We start from the raw sequence: 25916 nt of genomic DNA on the forward strand, positions 1-25916 counted from the left end.
ATAAATGACGGGAAAATATGCTTGAAATATTTTTTTAAATTCACTAAAAATTGAAAAAGATATACTGCAGAATTACAGAATTTTGAATGTTACAAATTTTCGAAAGTTATCGCTAGAAAACTCTACTATCGATTAACACTCCAACTAAATTTTCAAAAAAGAAAGAAAAAACGAAACAATCGTTCCTACATACACAATTCCACGTTCCGATGTATGTATGTTCCTAGTTCGTTAGCTCTGGGTCATATGGTCTCGCCCAAAGAGCGCCACTGTACTGTACACACAACTGTAACTTTATTTTACAAAAAAGAATTCTTATTAATGCAGAAGTCTCAACCAAATACTTTTAAATTTCTTTTGTTCCATTAAATTTTTCTTCTTATTTTGATAAGAGACATTTAGTGCTAAAACTGTTTCATAATGTCTCATTTATGAATTATCTGCTCTTTTATTGATCAATATTTTTTCGATAAGATTTCTTTTCCCCTTCATTTAATAAACTGCCATTCCTTGTAACTTCAAGCATTAAATCGAATGGGGAAAAAAGTTTCAACGGATCTTTGAAAAATAGTCGAAAGGAAAAAGAAAAATCGTAGGTCAACATCAAAAATGAAATTAAATAAAAGAAATATTGCGAACATACATCAAACTATTTCAAATAAAGAAACGTGGCAAACTAAAATAAAATAAAACAAAACAAAATAATAAAACAGGTATAACAAAAAAGGCTTAACTTCTACGTTGCACATTAAATCAGAAGGAAACTAATAATTTTTTACAACATTCAGTTTCTTTTTAGAGATTGAGATCTTCTGAAACCGAAAAAAAGAAATACTCACATGCAGGAAAAGGGGAAGAAAAAAGTTTTAGGTTTTCTTGCAACTAGTGTATAAAAGTAACGAAAACTGAAAACCCTTTCCTGAATTCTTAGGTATAGGTCCCTCAGGTACGTCTGCCCTTGTTAGTAAAAGACTCAACCTAATACGAGGAAAAGCACAAGAGAAACAGAAAAAAAGGAATTCCATTCTAACGGCGAAAGTTGAATTCTGTACCGAAATGCAAGGAGGAACTTCGCTCAACTGATTAGCGAAGCATGTTCCCCAAAACATTATTACTTTGTCTTTTTACGGGGTTTTAAGTTTTTCTAAACATTGAAGTGGTACAGTAGAATGAAGTATATAAAGGTATACAATTTCAACTTGCTGGGAAACTTTTAAACAGTTTTAAATAGAGAAAATCTGGTTAGTTTTTGGGAAAAACATTTAGTTATGTTTCTTACGAATAAAGAAATGAAATTTTTCCTACGGCTAAAATAGCTCGGTGGCAACTTAAAAAAAATAAGGAATCTTAATTGTTGCTTGCTGTTATCCGAAAAGAACTCGGAAAATAATATAAAAAAATTGGAATAATCAGTTGTATGAACAAGTTAAAAATAATAATAATGAGCTCAAAATTATCAGCCATACCAACAAGTTACGAATAGTAAAAATGAGTTCAAAATAATCAGCCGTACGAACAAGTTAAAAATAATAAAAATGAGTTCAAACTAATCAACCGTACGAACAAGTTACAAATAGTAAAAATTAGTTCAAAATAATCAGCTGTACGATAAAGTTAAAAATACTATAAATGAGATCAGGTAATCAGTTATATGAACAAGTTAAGAATAATAAAAAGGAGATTATAATAATCAGCTGTATGAACAAATTAAGAATAATATAAATGATATTAGAATAATCAGTTGTATGAATAATTTAAAAATAATTTTGTAATGTATGCGCAGTTATTTTAGAAATCTATATAAATGAGATCTTGCGTACAAAAAATACCATAATTAAATCTTATCAATAAATCATTCATAACTAAATCTAATAATTCACCTGCCATTCAGTTGTTTGTCTAAATGATTTTTATTTTCAGATACACTCTATATTCTGAAGAATTCAAAAATTAAAATTAAACAAAAACTAAGAAAAATAAGTTCTATGAAAAATTGGAAGTAACTTGTGTAATTATAACCTGCATCAGACGATTAAGTAAAAAGTCTTATTCCCAAAAATTGCGTTGAAAAAGCTGAAATGTGCTAAAAATCATCCTAAATATATTTTAAACTACTTAGAAACGTTATATTAAAGAGGTTATTTTAGCATTACTTATATTTTGACGTTACATTACTTTATTTTAATTATAAAAAATTGAAATTTATGAAAATTACTGTATCAGCCAGTTTATAGTACATTTTTTTACAGTAGTATGATATATATAAATATCTGCTGATTTTTAAAAAAAATTCATATTCTTTTTCAGTAGATAAAAACAATACACTTCCAAATATTTATTCTCTACCTAACAAAATTTTGTTACTATTCAAAGATATTTATGCAAATAATATTCATAAGTAGGAAATATTGACCAATTTGTTCAAATGTTTATAAAATTTTCTAAAGCAAATAACCCGAGTAAAAATAGGTTGTAATTTCCAATCATTATTTTCTACCTGAAAAAATATATATTAAAATTAATTTAGAAATTTCTTGGATAAAAAGGCATAAAATATAAATTTTTTAATAATTTCAAATAATTGGGTAATAAATTTCAGAAGTTAAATCAGAAAAAAAGAAAAATGCATATACTCATTAATTTCTGGATTTGAATATATTTGAAAGTTGCAGAATCATTCATTGCCCAAAACATGGATTGAAAAAAATATCTACTTTTTTTATATATAATAAAATAAATTTTATTTTATTTATCATATTATCTGCTCAAACAAGATAATAAGCTCAAAGTGATAGTCCACATTGGCTTCATTGTGAAAGAATGAATCCAAGTTGAATTGTCTTAAATTTTTGTCGACTTAATTGGATCTTTCTAGATTTCATAAATCACAGCACATCCTATTAGAGAGGAAATAAATTGCCCTGGGTTTTTCACTTCCTTTCTGAGAACTTACTTTAAAGGAATATGTTTTGACATAATTGGTTTAGTGAGACCATAACTTTCAGGGTAAAACAATAAGAATAGATTTTTAAAAAAATTCTTATTTTCTTCATAAGCTAAGATAGCTCCAGGGTGAATGGAAGTTTTATTGATTATTAATAAGAATTTATTGAACACTAAAAGGATAGCCAAATGAAATATAAATTTATGTTGGGAATTTTCATTGTGTATTCTCTAGTTATTACAATAATCATTTTAGGAATAAATCTGACTTCAGATTCTTTAATTTTGATTATATCCCTTTAATTCGGATTTTGTTAAATTTCATAGTCTATTGAAAAAGACTGCTGATTGTTAACTTTTTTAACAATTTAATTCATCAATGCAATTTTTTAAATTTTTTTAAATTCCATTTGCCATTTAACTGTAAAAAAATGAGGTGGTAAATATTTTTATTTACCTTTTTCTATATTTTTTATTATTTTCTAGCCTAGTAGAAACATTATTAACAGTCAATCTAGAAAGATTTTAAAAAATTGTGTTGCAATTAAAACTGTACTAATGTCAAAATTTCCCAATATTAAAAAAAAATGTGTTTTTTTTTTCTTCTTTTAAACAAAAATTTTTAAGTTAAATTTTGGAAAAAGAAATAATTCTCTTAAAATTTCACAAGCATTATGTGCACATTTTATCATTTTAATTTTTACAAAACATGCTTAAAACGATTCGGAAGAGTTTGGATATATCTTAAATTTAAATAAAGTTAAAGAATTGATATTACTTTTCTTTACAGTCTACCAGAACTAGGTTTGTGAATCACCCTCACATAAATGGCCTATGTCCATCGAAATGTACCATAGACATGAGCAAAAAGCGAGATTAAGTGCCAGTGAAAGAGTTTCATAAAAAATTAGTATAGGTGGTCTGTAGGAAGATAACAGAAATATCAGATTTAGATGACTCGGCTATTTATAATATGTATTAGAAATTAATACAAAAACGGCATAAATCTGGTCTATTGCGGTAATTTTTTTATGAAGCCATAACTTATTCAGTGACATCGGTTTAATAAACTATAGTCAAGAAGAATTAGACGTTACGCATAGTTAGGAATCCTTTGCTAAATTTTGAATCGGATATTTTTCTAATAGTTTGATACATCGTAATTGCATTTCTGACATTTTTCACGATATTTTTCCATGATAGTTTTAAGAAGACAGCGATAAAAGCATAATAAAAAAATCTTAAACTGTGTTCCAAGACTTCTTGTGCCTTGTTTTAGACGACTGTGCCGACTTTTAAACATCACTAAATCTAACTCGTCTTGAAGAGTGCAATGAAGATTCGGAAAGAAGGAACCTTGTTCACAAGTAAGAGTCGCTATTGTCTGATCCAGCTTTATATAAGAAACATAAAGAAAAACTTTCTCTAAGCGTTTTCCTACGTGAACATAGTAAGCAGATTCTAACAAATTTTGCAACCTGTTTCAAGTTCCAATACCGCAATCTTTAATCTAAAGCAATGAATGAGGATAAGGATCCAATTCAATAGAATTCGGTTTATAATAAAATTCTTACGCGCTTATCTTGATAACTTTGCATATCATACTGTAGCTTCAAATAGAAGTGCATTTAAGAATGTCAACGTTTGACTATATCATTTAAATTAGCAAAAAGTTTACCAATCAAATCAGTGACGGAAGGGTAATTTTGATGAATTCCGAATTCCAAGATTATTAATAAAGTTACTAAACAAGTTCAATAACTGCTGTTATATCAGAAGCAGAAATAATATCCTACATTAATACGGATGGATGCATACAACTGTTTGCGCATCCAATATAGTGATTGCTTAACACGCATTACTCAAAAGCATGTATATTGTAACAAATCTGTAATTTTGCTATCCGGCACGGCGTGCTGAGCTTGGCGACCATTTGGCGACTTGGCGTTGAATTTGGCGAGTTTGGCGACTAAATGGATAAAACCAGAAAGTTCGAGAAGTTTCATGATCCATCCAGTAATAACAGAGATACACCCAGGTACGCCCTGATTGGTCTGCAGTTTCTAGCCCCGCCTCCCGGAATTATAAAAGACGAGCACTCTGAAGCTAGAAGAAGTTGTGTTTATCGTCAGAGGGCGGGTGTGTGAGGAGTCGGAGTCGCCGACAAGTAAAGAAACTGGAGGATTAGACAGCAAGAAAGCTGCTGAACTAAAGCAATTAAATGAGCTGCGTCATTACGATTAATTTGCGATATTTGTTGTAGAAGAAAAATTTTGTAACAATATTATATTTAACATGGTGCCATTCACATTTTCTTCTACCATCTTTTTTGGAAATTTTAATTGATTTCATGTTTCATTGCTATAAATATTATGCGGATTTCATCAAATCGATGGAATTTTATTTTAGTTTTGAAATTTTTTTAATATAGTTTTTAATATGTTTTAATGTAGTTAAATTTATGTAATATTTATGTTTTATAATATTTAATTATTATATTTTTAATATAAAATTTTGTACCTATATATATAAATCAATTATTCTAATTGCTATAGTTTTGCATTTTGATGTTTCTCCGGATTGTGTTAAATAACCTGGGAATATATTGCTTTAGAGAAATACTAATGCATTTCATAATTAACGTAATAATTGTGAAACAAAATACCAAATTTTGAATATTTATATTCAGCAAAACATTTTGACTGAAACTCATACACAAATTATTACACTATTTTGATGATACACTTTCAACTAATGTTTATAAGATGTTCAATGAAATTAAATGTTATATGGCATATAATAAAAATATGAAGTGAATTACAGAAAACATTAAGAACAGTAATAATCGAAATTAATATATAAGTTTTGTAATAAGTAACGATTCACGGTATTTGATTATTTCTATGAAAGCATCTGAAGAAATAAATTCCAGACAGTATTTTATATTTTTCAATGTGCTCTCCTATTTCCGATTCTTTGTATATCTAATGACACATTAAGCGTTTAGATTATAAAAAAACAGAATATAGGTCATAATCATTTATTATAATACATATAACATAAAAATATTTATAAGTAGGTTAATGTTTGAGAGAAGTATTCTAGAACCAGATTCAAATGCTAATATAAAATGGAGAATGGAGAACACAAATCTGGTTTTCTAATATTATTGAAAATAAGTGTTCTTTCTTATTGAAATTAAGGGCTTTTAATATTTTTTTTCCTTTTTGCTCCAAAGAATAAAACGATTTCATATGAGAAATGGTTAAGGAATGGTCATGAAAATTTGTTTGAATATCAATTTATCTCTAATATTAATACTTTTAAGAGTCATTATTGGTAGAAATAGACTTATAATTAAAATTATAATTTTCAATATAGTCTATTTTTTAAAATCAAGAGTCATATATAATTTTATTAAATAAAATCTTGCATAATTTACTTCTTTAAAGGAGAAAGTGGCTAATAGACAAAATGACAGTCAATTTATGTAAATAAATTTTTAATTTAATTATATTTTCATTATTAAATTCCTTTATATAAAAGTATGATTTATTTTGAAAATTCACCTGTATTAGATTTTTAGTAAAACTTCGAAATTTTATTATATTAATTTTTAAGGACATTTTTACACAACAATATGTCCATTATTAACTGAATACCGTATTCTTATTCCTGAATAATAATAAGTAAAAATAACAGTTTTCAGTTAAAAAGTACACAAAAAAATATTTTATACTCATTTTTCATATTTCTCGACATATTTTTGATTCAGTTCTTAAAAATTATTATTTGAAATTAAGTTAGAAATTAAGTTGAATAAAATAAGATTAAAAATATCCTCTTATTGTGTATAAAAAATATTTCTTTTGTAAACAATTCTGTAAAACGTAAAAATGCTGTTATCGTCGATGGCAATAATTATAAATCGAAAAAGTTGAGGATAACTAGTTTAAGAGTGTTCATAACTTAAAAAGTAAGTTAAGTGCATAAGAACATAAAATAAGCCACTCCATATGTTAGCTTATAATGTCAACTTAGGAGCTTATAGTGACAAAAATAAGAAATTTATATTCATTATAATGACAAAGTTCTTTTCCTTACCTTGCTCTTGAAGTCTGAAAGTCCTGTAAATCTTTTCTAGTGTCGGATTACTCATTTTTTCCTTCCAGATAACAATGATTTATAATATTGGGTTCTTTTTTCGTTTTGCACTAGTAAGAATATGCAAATGCCAGTTAAGATTTCTACGCGTATATTTATAGGAAGGAAGCAAATAGCAGCTTAAATATTCAGGAAACTTGCGATTCCCATATAATTTTGTTGGTATTTCTGAGTTTTTTTGTTGTTAAGCATTTTGTCACCTTACAAATAAATTACATAAAGCATAGATGGTCATTTCATTAGAAAATATTTTATAATAAATTATTCCACTTTTCATATCAAGTTAGTTATACTTGGATTTATTTAAGTAGCGTATGAGAAAACGTTTTCAATATATAAGTATGATCAAAGGTATGCAAAAATAGTTTGACCTTTTAATACTCTAATATTATGCAATCATTTTGATTTAATAGGCTCAAACTTAGAAAAAATTTATTGTATATGTAGCTACACTTTTTATTTGAGATGTTAAAATGAAAGTTAATATTCCGAAATTATTTCCTCATATTTTTTTTCAAGAAAAACGCATGAGAATTGGATACATCGAATTGAATAAAGATAATTCGGAAGCTTAATTTCCATTTTGGCAATAATCTCTTAATCTATTATTAATCCATGAATTTCATACTTTGCGAAACAATGTTTTGGAAAAAAAATTACTAATATTAATTTATACAAAAATGTATAGTTTCTTCGTATTCTTTGTATTCATATTATTTTAATGTATTGCATATGTTTTTAATATTTTTAATAAAAGAATTCGTAAAGTTTTGGATAAAGTTGACGAAAAAATGTTGGCATCTGATTTGAAAATAATTTATAAATTATCCGCATTCTTATATCAAATTAGCAGAATTTTATTACATTCGTTTAAGTAGCGAAAGATGGAATTATTTTAATAATTAATGATTTGAATATCCGTTTGTACTATTCCTTCTAAGAAATCAAATATTTTAATACAATAACCTTTAGCTCGGAGAAATGAGCTATTGTAATGGCTAACCTAAACAGTTTAGCACGTACCAGAAGCTTTAACTTGAATCGTATTACACATATTGCTTTTAAAGAAATTAAAAAAAAATATTCATGTTAATTAGCTAGTTTGCACAAGACGAAATTGATTTAATTATATATATTTATAAGAAAATATTTTTGTATAGAGAAATAATATTCTGTGTAATGATTTCCAATATTTATTTAATCTAATACTTAATTTTTAACGTAAAGGTTTTGAATATGTAATTTTAATGGACTAATATTTCTGCAGGTTGGTCCAGCTATGAACCATACACCTATTAGAGCAGCTGCTCAACTAAGGATACTTAGTAAGTGAATTTTCTATATGCGTATATCAATATTTTTAAACAAATAATTTCTAATATTCTTTGAAGTTTCTCTTTGACATGTATCTATAATTATAGAAATATCATATTTCCACAATGAAAAGGTAAAAAAAAAATTTATAAAACATTATTCAAGTTTAAAAAAATCAAATCCATGTTAAGTAGTGAATAATTAATTTCATTAAGGATTCATATATTTTTTCGTTAGTTATATATTCATTATTAACATATTTTTAGTCCGTTATATAGGGCATATAATATTCTTCATAACCAAAATATCGATAAGAGCATAATCGATCTAATTGATAGAAACTTTTTAGAGTGGAAAAGATACCTATTTTATTACTTCCATAAAAATAATTTAAAGTCATTTACAAGTATGTAGTATTCGCCTTAAAATTCAAAAAGTGTCTTACGAAAGAAAAGTTCTAACAATGGATTTTAATTACAGGTGGGACATGTATGTTCAGCTACTACTCAAAGGTTGAAATAATAAGAACCTTGAAAGAATTTTAAAGCTTTTTAATAACAAAAAATGGTCCATTTGATAAAGAAAACCTATTTATTTGTTGACCGAATTTATTGAAATATTAACTTTTCCTCATAGAAAATTTTAAATGCTTTTTTTGGGACAGGCAATTGAAATTATAATAATAAGGATATATTATGAGATTTCTTTATAGAGTTTTAATGTAGAATAGGAATATCTACAATAGAAAAATGAATGAAATTATAAAACTATAGATATATACATATACATCATACCGAATTCTTGGATTTAAAGTTGGTAATGAATCGATGGGAAGAGAACATTTCTTTCTATAAATAGGATATATATAGAATTCGAAATAAAATTAAAATATGAAATTTAGATTTATGACGTAATTCGGTTATTCAAATTATATTGTAAAAATGGGCAAAATTCGAATAAGTTTAACATAAATGACATGAATAACATCCCCGACAATGCTAATCAAAAAATCTAAAATGAGTAAAAAAAAAAAAAAATGAAAATGAAAGTGAAATGTTAAAATATTAAAATAAAAACAAAATGTCGAGATTAAATTTAATCAAAAATGTAGATAATTGAGTGAAAGTAAATTTGTGTCTTCCCAAGCATTTATTTTTAAATATTTTTATAGATGTATAAACAAGGAAAAAAAGTAAAGAAGCGCTGAAGGAGAAAAAACTATTGAGATAACTGCAATAAAAAAACACATTCCTAATTAACCATTTCCGCACCATTTTAAAAGTTAAATGCTTAATCTCACTAATTCTTAAGAGTCTCAAAGTATTTGAAAATTGCATTATCATTATCATTTATCTAATTAATGTGTATAATCATTTAATGGCTTGTTTAAAGTGGTCGCAAATACAAAGATTGGAGTCTACAGTTTTTCCACAGATACAATATAGTAAAAAAAATAATGAGAATTAAAAATTTTAAAATTCTAATCGAGGTTGATAAAAGGTTGTATGCCCTTTTAGGAAATGTATAAAACCATTATTAGTTATTCAAGTTTTTAGTTTCATTATCAACTTAATTTCGTCTTCTTGGGGTAATTTATTTGGTTTCGTCTTCATATACACGAATGAAAAATTACCTGCATTATTTCAAGGGACATATTGATAGTATCTCAAACATTTTCATTTTTGTGTATCATGACCGTCTTGTCTTCAAGAGTTTACAAATGAAATCAAATATAGGGTATTTAATTGGAAGGAAATATATGTGCAAAATAAGGAAAATAATTATAAAAATTCGATTTACTATCAAGTGATAGTTACTGAAGTTTTTTCGAATGCAGGTTCAAAGTCGAAAATTGTATTCAAGAGAGAATGAATTAAGATAAGTTTCTAAATTAAAGCCTTCTAAATTAAAGCAGTTATTTTTTTTTCTGTGAAATTGAAATTTGCTGTTGTGAGAATTGCAGACATGTATTCATTTTGTAACTAATTTCCTTTTCTTAAAATAAAAGTTGCAATTATAATTAACATACATGGATATTGTTTCTATTGGGAATGTAGTATTTCTGTGGAATTTCATAACGACACTGATATAAATTATGTATTATATAAATTATCCCCCACCTAATTCTCGAATTTTATTTAATTCTTGATACTTTTACGCTATTTCACGATACTACTTGTAGTAAAATACTGTTATTTTCACATTTTTTAATTTGTTGAACTCTGTTCTGGTACCAGATTTATCCTCTTTTATATTAGCTCATTATTTCATTTACTCGTTTTGTTTATATGTTTCTGAATGCTGTTTTTGTTTCACTTAGTACCACCTGACTACCTTACTGTCAATGGACTTGGTCAAGCTTCCACCATGGAAGTGAAGGAAAACGTAACAGTTCGCTTGACCTGCCAAGCTGTGGGAAGCAAACCAGCTGCTCAATTAAAGTGGTATAAAAACAATGTTGAAATACCAAAAGGTATAAATTTCAATTTTTTTATTCCCCAAATTTCCATATTTTATGCAATAAATCAGGAAATGTTAGTATTTATTGTAAAAATAATGAATCGGAAATTTAAGTAAAATTTAATCTCATTTATAATATGTTATGAATAAAATCATATACACCACAAATAATAATATTAGGCATTGTATTTTCTTAACCAGATTATGTTATCATTTGTTTTAGGAAATGTTATAAACTTAGTTTCTAAAATCAGTATCTTTTAGTAACAACGGGATTGAAATCACTTTTATTACATATTCTTGATAGAATCTTCTAATATTATCATTATATAAATTGATAATTTTACTGAAGCATTTTGTGTTGTGTTGCGATTTATGGCACTTTAGCCGAATGAGCCTCTCTTGTTTTTTAAGAGCGCCAACTAGGGCCAAGAGTACGATTTAGCTACCTCATGCGTTACTTTCGCTTGAACGGCCCTTTTTACAGGGGGGGGGGAATTCACACACCTCACAGATAGAACACAGGAGAAGAACAACCATGCCCGAATCGGGACTCGAACCCAGGACGAACAGATCACGGGAAAGACGAGCTACCCTTATGCCAGGACGCCGGCCTGTAGCTTTTTATTTAAAATAATTAATCTACACTATGATATTTCATATAGGGGCTTTGTAATTTACTCCATACTAGTGATTAATATATAAAAAACATCAAAGATGTCAAATTTATTGCAATACGAGATTGCTAAACGAATTTGCCAAAAACTCCATGTTATGCGATCAGGGATTAATTGCAAAGATTTCATGTTGGCCTATTGACTATAATAATCTATTGACTCAAGGAGGTGTGGTCAAGTCTAAAATCTGCCAATGGCATGTGCTTAAGCCGAAAATTCAAAAATGGTATACAATTAATACTCAAGTATCTTAATGTGTGACCTGAAAATCATTTCTCACTTTCCTCACTTCGGAATATAAGACATAATTTCAGAAACGCAATAAAGGAAATCCATGATACATTTTTTCTCGAAAATTCTGTAGCTGATCAGAAATAAAAAGAGTGTTAAATTGTTATGTTGTTAATGTTCAAACTCGGGTATGTGTTTTTTATTTTTTTATTTTCGACCATTATACAAAATGCTTATCTTGTCTTCATAAATTCAAATGAGTGCAGAAGAGGACTTTAGTTTTTTTGTCAAATAAGTCGTTTCTTTATATTTATCATTAAGATTTCTACTATAAAATAAACACATATTTACATTGAAAAAATATATGATTTGGTTTGGTTAAATTTCTGTTTAAATTGTTGAAGAAAAATAAAATCAGGCAATACATTTAAAAATATTTTTGCTTTATGTATCTTGGAGGCATTTTAATGAATTATTATTTATATTGCATTCTGGCATAATATGGACCATTTAGAATTTTTTATTTACTATTTAATATAACTTTCAGTTATATTAGAATTAAAACTAACTGGCGAATCTGAATTAGTAAGATTTGAGAGATAAAAACAAATCTTCAATTAACAGACTGAAATCTAAGGTTCTTTCTAACTCACCTTGACGTATTATTTTCCAAAAAAATCGCTAATAATATTGCTTTATACAACTGTTTAAAAAATTACCAAAATAATAACTTCATTGTACTAATATTGGTATCAACATTGGAATATATCAACTAGAAGTCGGCTTCATTCTTCCTGTTGATGACTTCTACTTGATATTCTGTATTATAAAATATATGAATGATTTCGGGAATTGATGTTTTGAATTACAAAGAATATGAAAGATTTTATCTAAATCGTCAAATTTTGTTATTAACCGTATTTCATAGAAATGTTTTATATTTTACATTCCCCTATTAATTTTAAACTTGCAGAAAAGTAGCACTTAAATTTATATAAATAATTATCAATCAGATTTCTCTAAAAATAGTTTAATTTGTAATTGAATCTCTAAGATTAAAATATACTTTTGAATGCCTTTAAATAAAGAAGAAAGAATTTTAATTAAACAATTTAATCACGCAAAATTAGATGTAACCTTTAAGTCAAAAGAAAAAATTTCTAAATTAAATGAAATATAACGTAATTTTTAATGTTATTAACTATTTTTTCTGAATATTAATATACCAAATTTTTTTTCCATGCATTTTAAGTTTTTGCTATTGTTTGTCAGCGGTTTCCAAAACCTCTGCGCTTTTCCACATGTGTTAGGATGGGTTTAATTCTTCAAAATAGGGATGAGAGGAAAGATGAAAGGAAGAGATATACTCATTTAATAATAATGTAAACTCGGTTTACACTCGGAATGAATTAAGTTAAAATAATACTTTCAGAAACGGCACGATACTCGCATACATGTGAAGAAATTGAACGAACAAGTATCCAACAAGCAGAAATAAAGGCGGAAGAATGACGAATTCTCGAAATACTCTCATTTTTCCGCTCCCTACCCCTCAGTGAAATAAAATCATCAATAAGTGATCGACTAAAAATATTGAAATGATTAGTATCTTACACCGTGTTCATAAATGCTTCTGATTCTAATTACATATTCAGCTTTACAGAATTTACTATGCCTTCGTTATAATATGGCATATTACATAAAATTATGTTACCATTAAAATTATTTTTGCTACTTTATTGACTTTTCCCATAAATAAATATTCTGTAGTAGTTGGAAATAAAAATTTCTGGGTCTTCTATATTATTTTCAATACTAATCATTTAAAGCGATCCAAGCAAGGAAAAAAAAAGTTTGTGATTAAAAGAATGCACCATTTATTTGTTGAATGTCATTGTCCGAAATATATCTCACACTCACTTGCTCTTGCGTTTATTGTAAAAAAATCCTTCACTTTGATTTCCAAGTAGAAAAGTTTCAAGTAATGGGCAATTTTTTAAAAATACTTAGTTTTTGAAAAAAAAATTATTTTTCGATTTAACGAAGTTTAATGAAATTTTGTTGAAATGTTAATATTATTTTCAAAAGAAATGAATGGAGATTTTTCTTATATTTTTATTAAACTCATTGCCCGATTTACAATTAATATGATAAAAAATGAAAATTTCGCTATTTAAACTTTAGGTATAATTTGAAAATATCCAGAAATGTTTAATATGGTTGTATTTTTTTCTTATATATAAATTGTATTTATTACAAAGCGTATTAAAATATAAGTGACAAAAAGAGAAAAAGTAGGCTTTTGAATTCTTGAGAAATATCATGCCGTTTTACTTAAGGAATGTAATCCAAAGGAATTTTTAAAAATCCTAAGAATATTATTATTTTTAACACTTTTTTCTAAATAATAATTTTGTTATGTTTTAGTTCGAGTAGCGCCAAAGCATTGTGTTAAAATACTGATTTCTATACATAGTTATAAATATGTTATAGTATCGATTTTCATTTTCGTTTCCCACTTATAAATGCATAAGTTAAAATTTTATCCAATATATCTTCAAGAACTACTTTTTCGAATTTGCTCCGAATTTTTATAAATTTACATTATGTTTAAAGAAAAATATTTTCACATTGCAATTTTTAATATTTTAAATTGGATTTTATTATTTTTTTTATAAAGATTTCGGAGTCTCTTTTTCTAAACGACTTATGTGCAAAATTCTAATATTTATCTAGCTACTGAATTGCAACTAAATTTCATACTTATAAATATTTTTCTCCGGAATTATAAAACTTCGATATAAAATTTCATCAAATATCCATTAACCTCTTTAATATCCATTTTCCTTTTACAGTAATTTTTATTCTTTGATTTTTTTTTATTATTTTATTTCTCATTTCCATTTTTGCATGTTTTTTATTCTCTAGATATTTTCTAGGGCAAATATAACAGGAAGGTTGTAAATATAAATAAAATCATAAGATTCTTTTCAATTCCTACTATATTTCAGCCTACTTTTGAACACAGTAGTACGGAACTTCCAAGATAAAATCCTAATAAAGTGTTAGCCATATATTATACATTTTAAAAATATTATGTATAATATTTCATATTGAAAAATATTATATATATTTCTTGATAAAGGCCGAAGTATGCAATTTTGATTCTTTTCACTGTTAGATAACTTACAGAAACTCGAAGATGGTGAGGCAAATTTTGAAATATGAAATATTTATAGTAAACCTTAATTCCTGTTCCAGTAATGCGCATTTTTTAAATCAGTCTTGTCAAGAGACTGATTCAGTTTGTAATACTAGTTAGAATTATGCAAATCAGATACTAGTCAGAATTATGTAAATCAAAGACGTTTTCGCATTATGAGAATTATGAGCCTCTCCCAATCTCTTAGATGTGTTATTTCGAATATTCTACTTCTAACAAATGGGTTAAATATTTCCAAATTCATGTTCATAGAATACTTGCATGCTTGCAAAGTTCAGAAGTTCTATTGAAGGTGGATTCGCATATCTAAATAAATAGCTTAATAAATCTGCCTTAGAATTTAGAGAAATTTAAAATTTTTAACAGCCTTTTTCTAATATGTCTTACATTTGCGTGTATAAAATATGTATCTAATAATAGGAAAACGAATTGTACAATTTTTACAACAGTTGGATTTTGCTATAGAGATTTGACAGCAGAGTGATTTTATTGAATTCTGATTTTCTTCGAAGATCAACTAGTTCCAACGTTATTTTACTTATAATAAGTCAGTTATAAATAAGATTTAACTCTTACACTTGGAAAGGTAATTCATACATAATTGACTTGACACAAAGAATTGTTTATTGTTCCGAAAAATAAATATATATAATTGTTTTTAAGTTGAATTCTCCAGTTTAATTTGCATCTTCTTACTACTTTGCAGTTATTTTTAACTACCAAAATACATAAATAAATAAAACTTCAAAAAGATGCTCTATCTTGAATGGGGAGTGAAGAGTCACCATCCGAGTGCAAAGGGTTAAAATGTACAGGGTGTTTGAAATACTTGTTATTGGTTATTTCGAATTATTAAAGTGTAAATAAAATGATTAAATGATGCGTTTTCTGAACGTAATAAACTTTAAATTTTGAGAAATATTTTAGAAGAAACTGATAATTTAGAGTTACATAAATGGTTGTTATATACCAAATCTTTTGAAAAATAAAAATTCATTTTTTTTAGAAAAATCAGTTAAATAAAATAAAAAATGTAGATAATTTCAGAATAAAATAAATTCAAAGCTCATTAGTTGGTGATTCAAATCTAATATTGACAGAACTATAAGTGAATCATTCATTTAAATTCTAAAAAGACTAATGTTTTTAACTGCTATTTAACAATTAAATATTAAAATTCTTGCTAAAGTATTGAAGCAATTCGAAATATATTTGGTTTCTAGGTAAACTGTTTCATAAAAACAAGAGAAAGGAATTTTTTTATAAAAATATTTAACTAGTAACATTATGAAAGAGTTTAAAAACGATTACAATAATAAATCGTGCATAAATTTACATATTTATAAAGAAAAGCATTTATTAGGAAAAAAATGCTTTATTTGAAAACTTTTTTTTAAAATTTAATACTCCATCATGTTCCTTTCTGTTTTTTGTAATAATGTTGGTTTATCATATATAACCTGATACAGGTGTAAAAACTATATAAAATAAATCGTATAGCATTAAATTTAATAAGAAAGAAAAAATAATTTTAGGTTTCTATAATAACGCAAAACATTCTTTTAAACCTAAATTGCATTTAAAATTTGCAATTAAAAGTTGAAACAAAATAAATAATGTTTTAACTTAATTCATTAAAAACTTAACATTTTGAGGAATAAATTGGAAAGCAGTGAAGTGCATGGATGGTAATATCAATTTTTCAAGTATTTTTGAGTGTCGGTGAAGGGAAAAAGGATGTGATGCGAGCTGCTATCTTCCTCTTTCCATTTGAAAAACGAATAGAAAACAACATTTCATTTTATGAAGCAACATTCCTGAAAAAGGAAATTGTCAATTAATTAACCTTCTCTGCGACTTATTTTACTGTCAATGATGTTTTAGTATTCAAAAGCAATTTCATGGTGCTGATTCCAAATCTGGAATAATCTGTTTTTAAGATTTCATCTAGCTTTCGAGGTGACCTGGAAAATAAAATTTCTTCATAATAAATTAATCAGAACTAAAATGACATCAAAACAGTTTCATATGTAAATCATTATAAAATTAAGTTAATACAATAAATAAATTCCACCTTAAAATAATTTATATAATTTTTTTAACTCAATTTTTCAAAATCTGTAAATCTTTGGTTTTTTCCATAGATATTTCCTTCATGATTATCCAATAATTTATAAAAGACTAAGTGAAACAGGACAAATCCAAAGACTTCATAGATGGCATAATTATGAACATTTGAATATATCACGAGTTTAGCATTTGAAAACCCTCAAAACTCCTGATCTTCACTGTTCAGCCCAGGAAGCATTTCACAAATTATTAAAAACAATCATCATTTTTATTAAGTACTTAAAAAAATTCTATCTTTGGATAAAGTTTTATACTTAGAACGAGAGGGATTGTCTTATTTCTACATATAAGGGGGATTCAAGATAAAACTCGCTTCTTTTTGAAGAACATTTTATTTTCATCAAGTGATATATGCATGTGTCCTACTGCCCTACTTGTAAACGAAATAAACACTTTTCGTACATCAGCTTTGCAATCCCAATGTGAATTTTTTCGTTCTTACATCAACAGAAATAGGTCAATTTATAAGTTTTCAATAGCAATATTCTAAAAAGGCTATTTAACGTTTTGATACTTTTTCTTAAGTTCATTAGCTAATAAGATAAAAATAGAGGACAAATAACATACGAATTAAATTCAGCAATGTGAAACATTGAAATGAGGCGAAAAAATTATTATTAAGAAAAGTGCTGTCAATTTGGCAAATGCGAAAATAGTTCCGAAATTGACAATTTCATATCTTAAAAATTTTCAGATATCTATAACAAAGGATATTTTGTATTCTGTGAGCAGTTATTAATACTATAGAGATGGAAAAGCAAATTAATCATCATTCATTTTGAATATAGTTTGATGCACAATGTAGAATTATTTTATCACCTAAGTCAAAAAAATACACAATTATGAGAAATTATCAGGTACTATTTTGCTAAACATTATTTTATTGAAATAAATTTTATCTTTGTATAAAACGTTGGCAGTAATTTCCATTAAGTTGACTTAGAAACCTGAATATTTAATTAAAAATAATTTAATTGCCCCATTTACGTATGCCAGATAATAGTTGTTTTAACTAATAAACTACCCTTATTTTCTTACCCAAAACTTCCCTCAGGTGTCGTAACGTTCATTAAGAACTTTCTTATTCTAAAAATAATAACATGCAAACCTTAAAATTAAAATACCTTATAAGATCTCTTAATGTTCTTTGTCAGAAAAGTTATTACTACTGATGAAAGTGCTCTGGGCTGTTAATAAGAGGATTTTCCCCTTTAGAAGAAAAAAAGAAATCAAGATTTATATTCACGATTTGTTGCCTGAAGGCCTGAAGTCTCAAAGTTTCGGGTCTCAATTTAATCACGGATAATTGATTCCTTTCCTTAGTTATTATCGTTATTCTTTGTGACAATGAAGTGTAAATTAATCGCATTCTGAGTTTCATCTTCGGAGTTGAATTTAGTGATGAAACTTCTATTATAAAGAGAAGAGAGTAAAAGAAAATTTGTAATTGTTTTGCGTTATATAAAGACTTGTTATCACCGATTGAAGCAATCATAAACCATGCATACATAATTCAATTCATAGATGTAATTTACAGAGAAACATTTTTTAAATACATCCATATATTTTGAGAACACAGAATCAATTTGAAATGTCTTAATTTTTAAAATACTACACCGTTCCTCAAACTCGTTAAATATATTTCCTGTTGTTCTTTCATATGTACTCAGGTATCCCAGCCTGTTTCACAATATTGTGCGATATTATATGATATTAATCAATATTTTACAATGTTGTACAATATTGCAAATATGGATCAATACAGTATGTATTATATACAGTATGTAATATATGTAATGATTGTTCTTTCATATGTACCCAGGTATCCCAGCCTGTTTCACAATATTGTGCGATATTATATGTATTAATCAATATTTTACAATATTGTACAATATTGCAAATATTGATCAATACAGTATGTATTATATACAGTATGTAATATATGTAATGATAATACACAATTGCAGATTAAATGTTAGCTTTTCAGTATTGTGAAATAAAATAGCGTATTTTGTCAATGAATTTGAAGAAAATCTATGTCATTATGTAAACGAAAAATGCTTGATTTAGTATATAAATGCCAATTTCAAAATAAAGCTATATTTACTTTTTAAATTTTAAACGCGTTTAATTCAAATCGTTAAATTTCACGAATTTTACTTTTAACTACAAATATTATATGGACAAAACTTTTAGAAATGCCACATTAAAATAAATATAACAATTTATATTAAATGCTTATATTTTTAAATTAAATAAAATTGCAACAATTTGTAATTTCATTCAAAAAAAATTTAAGACTAAATCTTTAAAAACTAATATTTGAGTCCGAAATTGAGAATAAATATTTATACTTTGCATGGAATCTATTATAATATGAATTTAACAAAAGAAAAATATTTTTTTACATTATATTACCCTATTTTATATGCTCAGTGAAAAAAATGTATTTTCATATTTTTTGCATGTATTGATATTTTAGCGATTTAATTAGAAAAAAGAAGAAAAAAAACCCTTAAAAACACTTTTCTTATTTTTCAGTGTTTGAAAAAAAACTATAAGAATAACATTTATAAAATTTAACAAATATTTACAGAAGATTTTAAAGTTATCACATTTTTATTTACTTGGTTGAAAACTACCTATTGCAAACATCGTAGTTGAGAAAATATAAGTGTTCTTAATATCGCACTCATAGGCATTGAATTGCACGGTAATGAAACGCTTTTTAATTATATAATATTTTTTTTTATGTAAAAGATTCTTTTATAAGAAAATATTATTATACAAAATATAAACACTATCATCTTACCATCTGCAGCTTTTATTTTAATATAAAAGACAGTTTTAGATAAAATATTATAACTCAAAATATTTTCATTGTCTGCAAATTTATTTTTAATTAAAATGTGAAATTCCGTTTCACACAAGTTTTTATTATTCTTGTCTTCTCGAAAAATTCTATATTGTTCCAAACGATTTTTTAACGTCTCAGCAAACGAAATGTTTTTAATAAATTGATAATTTTCAGCGCATAATGTAAAGCTCTATTAATAATGGTGAGTAGCAATTTAAATGTGCTTTTGAAATATGAAAGTGGAAAGCAGCTATATTCCAATCTCTCTGGACCATTAAAAGCGAATTCCGAAGATTTTAATTGGGTTATTTTTAGATTTTAGAGAACTTCAAAATAATTTGGAAATAAAAATACATTTTAAATATTTTTAACATAAAATAAATTTCTTTTAATATCTCTCTACCCAAGTCTTTTTTTATTTTGTATTTTTAATTCTGTCTACTAAATAAATCTTGGCCTTTGCCAAAATGCTTGATTTATACTGTACATATCAAGTATACTTGATTATACATGATATGTACTGCGCATGCACAATGGAAACGTTTTCACTTAATATTACTTTATTTCTTACCAATACTAAAATATTAAAATGTTAATTGTAAAATTATATTATATACTAACATTAAAATATTATTTATCTAAAAGGATAAAATATTTCGACAATTAATACTAAAATAATATAATAATTGCGAGCAATTTTTTAATGCCTTCAGTAGTTTGATTACTAACAGGAAAAAAAATGATAGCTTCTCATTTTTATATTATACTATCCACCTTTCGGTACCTGCTGGTTGCACTTTCAATTGCATTTTTTGTGCAATTTGGTCGTAATAGTTTCCTTACCAAAATAATTTTAATTCAACTTTTGATAGGCATATATCTCATATTATTTTAGAAGCCATGCACCAATATGCTCATTGTGTCTTTCATTTCTTTACTTTACTATTTATATTTTTATAAATACAATTATATCATAGGTAAGATCAGAAGTGTTCAAAAATGAATTCACTTGAAAAAAATTTTCCATTACTGCTTGTTTCTAAAATGAAACATTAAATGTAAGTATAAGAAAATTAAAACACAAAAAATATCAAAAACTTATTTTAAATATATACTTATTAGTTCTGGAAAGAAGTAGTTCCACTTTCATACTTTTAATAACAATAATGTGAAGGAAACCAGAATAAAATATTCATGGCAACAATGGAAACAATCTGAATTTCATTTCAACAATGTAATATATTGTTGTTAAATATATTCAAGATATTTTTTGATTTTTTTTTCAACCAATAGGAAAATAATTAGACAGAAAAATAATAAGATTGCTAAAAGATAAATTTTTGAATTTTCAGATGTACGAATTATTTTGTACAGTAATATTTTCGAAAGTTACCGTACGAGAACACTAAAACTTCGCTTAATTGTAATTATTTAAAACTCTTATTAAAGTTTTAAGAAATCGTTCAAGGTGCAAATTTTGATCTTCTGACATATGTAAATGACCTGGCCTGTAGATCGCAAACACACACTCTCTCTCTCTCTCTCTCTCTCTCTCACACACACACACACACACACACACACACACACACACGCACGCACGCACGCACGCACACACATGCACGTACGTACGTACACTCACAATCATATTCATACTCAAACACATGCAAACTCACACTCACATCGTTATTACTAATAAGATATACAAATTTTATATAGAAGAAAAAGTAACTAAAATCATTTCTACAATTCTTTTTTTAATTACAGCGGTTGAAAACAAAAAAAAATTGGTTACATCTATAATAGAGAAAAATTTATGCATAATAATTCTATTCTGTTTGAGCTAATTACTTTTCCATCTTTATGTTGCACAGTTTATTTAACAGCTGATAAGAAAAATTTTAAATCATTAAATCTAATATAATTTATTATATATTTCAGTCATTTAATTTGTGCTCTTATAAACCCAAATTTTATGATTAGAAGTTTGAGAAAAAAAGTATGTATTTCATGAATTTCGATTTATTTGTATTAGATTGGATACACACAAATGATTAATATTTCTATAAGAAAAAATATTCAGAATATAAATAAGTTATATTATTGTGATCCAAATATAGACATAATTAAAGTGCATATAATCGATAAATACATATTATTATGTTAAGAATATAACGTCAAGTAATATCAGGAAGTCCTACTGTAATCAAGCGAATGTGTTGTGTGATTACGACAGTCAGAATGCTTTTAGGAAATGTGGTGTATCATATCCACTATTAACTATTATAAAAGATTTATTGGGAGTATAATTATTTCCAGTACTTATGAGATATATAACTGGTATGGTATATAATATACTATTAGAAACTACGATGAAATCACTAAATATATTTTCTTCTGATTCAATTTTCCTTAAAATACTTGATTGAAATTCGTATTGTTTTCCCTTTTCTTCTTTCCTATATATGCCAAATTTATTTGTGCGATAAACCAAGATAAATAAGTATTAAATATACTTATTAATATACTAACATTTAGAGATTTTTAATTATTTCCTGGTTTCGATATATTCATATTACAAAATTGCCCCTTCAAAAATAAGTATCTTGTAGATTTAAAACAAAATAGGAAATTCAATAAATTAATTGCATATCTTTATTGAGTCTATTAAGGTCGATTTGTAAAGAAAATATTCTTATTTCAGTTATCTTAATTTCAATATAGCTTTCTTAATGAAACCATTCGTATTTTGTTTCTGCTTTCATTCCATGGGGTAGTACTATGTATCGATTAAAAAAATAATTTAAATAAGAAATAACTCAAGTGTTACAAACAATGATGTACATCATCAGCGAGTTCATTAACTGCTAGGCATACCTATTGCTTTTATTACAGACGACGAATAATACTTTACCCATTAGGTCGATTTATAACGAAAATATTTTTATTTCAGTTTTCTTAATTTCAATATAGTTTCCTTAATAAAACCATTTGTATTTTGTTTCTGCTTTCATTCCATGGGATAGTACTATGTGTTGATTAAAAAAAGAATTTAAATAAGATCAAACTCAAGTGCTAAATAAAATCTAAAATCTAACTTAACTGCTAGGCAAACTTATTGCTTTTATTACAGACGAAAATACTTTTCAATATTATATATAACATTTTATATAATCATTTTCTACACACATATAAAAATACCAAACAGCAATTTTAAATTCAAATAAGCAATTTGGGCTTAGGCTTACCAAAGAAAACATTTAGAAGAATAAGATGATCGTCGAAGTGTTAAATAAAATCTACCCACCATATAAAAACCGCTTCAAAACATTCTGTTCCGAAATCATCCATTTTTGAAACATAAAAAGCGAATTTTACACTCAACTAAAGACATAATTTGAAGAACAGGTTGATTAACCAAAACAAATATTTGATAAAGGCGCTTCAGACGACATTGTCAAAAATGGTGTTTGTATTTTGTCTCCAGTAAATTTCATGAGAAAATGATTTTTTCTGCAAATGTGAATGTGTTTGCTTTTCTTGTTTGTACATTGTGGATACGAACTTAACATTTTTTTTTAATCGTTAAATATCTCTTGAAAAATGTTCTGCCTTACCTTTTAATATATTGGTGATAGAAAATTCCTATATAAATGGAATATATTTAAGAGAAATGAATAGAATTTCGTGATACATTTTCACTGATAATATGAATTATCTATAATAAATTGGTATTTTCAATTAATGAGTGACTATAGATATTTGTTATTAATGGAATTATATAACACTATTTTAGCATTTTATTTGTAACAATCTAAAATAATCAGTTTCGATTTATATTATGGCGTTGATTTCGTATATGAATAATATTTCGAACGAATTAAATAAAAAAGTGGTTGATGTAAAAAGTTTTTAAATCCTAAACTACAAGTCCAACTTTGAAAAAAATATATAAGTTTTGAACTATATTCAAACTATAATATGCTAACTTTATTACTAGAGCTAGACAAGTTACAAATACATTTTTTTGAGACACTAGTTTTATAGTGTACAAACAGAATGTACTTATTTAACAGTTTTTAAATATAATAAGCATTCCCAATGATCTGAATGGGTAAGGACATGGTGTTGTTGAGCACTATCTTTGAGTATCAGATTAAATAAAATTATTAATTCATTTATCGAGCTGTAAATGTATCAATTACCAATACTACTCAAAAATTTGTAAAGTTATGCGTACTTAAATAAAGAACTTACTATCTTCAAAAGGAGTGAGAAAAGCATATTTTTCAACCCTTCTCCTAGAAAAACACAAATGTGGGAAATTTGATTAAGAAAATTTGGCTGGAATACAATATATTCTCATGTATCAGACTTAAGTCGAGTTTCTATTTAAAGTGCGTATCTCCTATGAGCTCATCCATCCTCTCAATCTTCCCTTTATTATGAGTTGCCGATTTAGGTATTTAACTGATTGCCCTAGACGAAAGTGAATAAAGCAGCGTTCACATGAGGCCAACTATTGCGAGCGATAAAAGGTCACGCCTACTTCAGGAAGATTACATGACTTCAATTGGATAATAACAAATAGTTTCACCTGGACAACTCTTTGCAATTGTCCCATTGCTGTCATGTGATCTTCCCGAAGTATGTGTGGTCTTCTATTGCGCGCAATTGTTGACCACGTGTGAACACTGCTTACGAAACGCAAATGCAAGATGCATTATCATGATGCATTATCCCATGATATTACCAGTGAGATCATGGGATAATGCATCATGTCTTTATATCACTCGTAATGTGACTTTTCTTGTTTTTATTCTCCCATTTTTTTACCATCGCACAAGGAAATTCATTTTCCGAGAGAAAGATAAAATATCCCACTATTTAACGAATTGATCTGCATGGAATACAGAGACCTATCAATGCAGCTGTGCCAAAATGTAAATAAAAGAAAAAAAAAACACTGTTAGAATATTTGAACATCCTGTTAAGATAAGGCTAAAGCCAATAGTAAATAATTACTTGAATTTGATTAAATTTCATTGTATATTAACAAATAAAATTCTGTTAAATATAACACAGAATAAAGCAACAAAATTTTAAAATATAATGTAAGATATATGTATATGAAAATTGCACTGAAATATTCCAGCAAGTGATGTAAATAATATTGTAAATGTAGTGATACATTTTTAAAATTCAATTTATCACTATGTATCATTGACTCTCAAGTATTTTAAATCAGTCATCCAAAAACATTAAATGAAAGTGTTTTTTTTAAATTTAAAAGTAGTGAAATATACGTAAATTTCTATTATTTTATCAATTGAATAGTTTCTCTTTTGTGAAATATTATTGATGAATATTAGTGATGAAATATTGGTGATGCTGTTATTTCATTGAATTCAAATAACAGCATGAATAACATAGATATTAAGGAAATTCGATTTCAGCAAACCGTATCCACTCCAAAATTCCTTCTAGCAAGCTGCGTATGCTTTTGCTTGAAGACATAATCAGAAAAAGGAGTTAGTTTAAATATTTTCATTGAAGTCTTTAAAACAGACAATACTATAAAACTAACATTCCGTGAATATATTAAAGGCATCTTAACCCCATCAATAACTCAACCATCCGACAAAATAATATTTTAAGTTGACATTTAAACATTATCCTATCAGCCTTCTAATGTAAAAGGAGCATTTACACTTAAAAATAATTTTATAATATCTAAAACTCAAGACAGCATGGGCCATCATACAATATAACCAAGAAAATAAAATATAGTATTCAGAATACCCAAAAAACATAAGACAGTCTTGATCCCCGACCCAAATTCCAATGACTTATATTAAAACTACCTTCAGAAAGAAATAGCGTAAAGCCTATAATCAAAGTGGCATCTGGCACCAAATAC

The 25916-nt window shown here is 26.4% G+C and overlaps 1 protein-coding gene across 1 annotated transcript in view; it reads left to right on the top strand.

Annotated features, from left to right (window-relative positions):
• Nucleotides 1–25916, top strand: part of LOC129966074 (nephrin-like) — a 679668-nt gene that overhangs the window by 241239 nt on the left and 412513 nt on the right. The window contains exons 4-5 of the mRNA XM_056080443.1: nucleotides 8375–8432; nucleotides 10742–10894. Coding sequence (XP_055936418.1) covers nucleotides 8375–8432; nucleotides 10742–10894 — 211 coding nt within the window. The remainder of the gene's footprint in view (nucleotides 1–8374; nucleotides 8433–10741; nucleotides 10895–25916) is intronic.

This window comes from Argiope bruennichi, chromosome 4 (assembly GCF_947563725.1).
Source record: "Argiope bruennichi chromosome 4, qqArgBrue1.1, whole genome shotgun sequence".
Classification (NCBI taxonomy): Eukaryota; Metazoa; Arthropoda; class Arachnida; order Araneae; family Araneidae; genus Argiope; species Argiope bruennichi.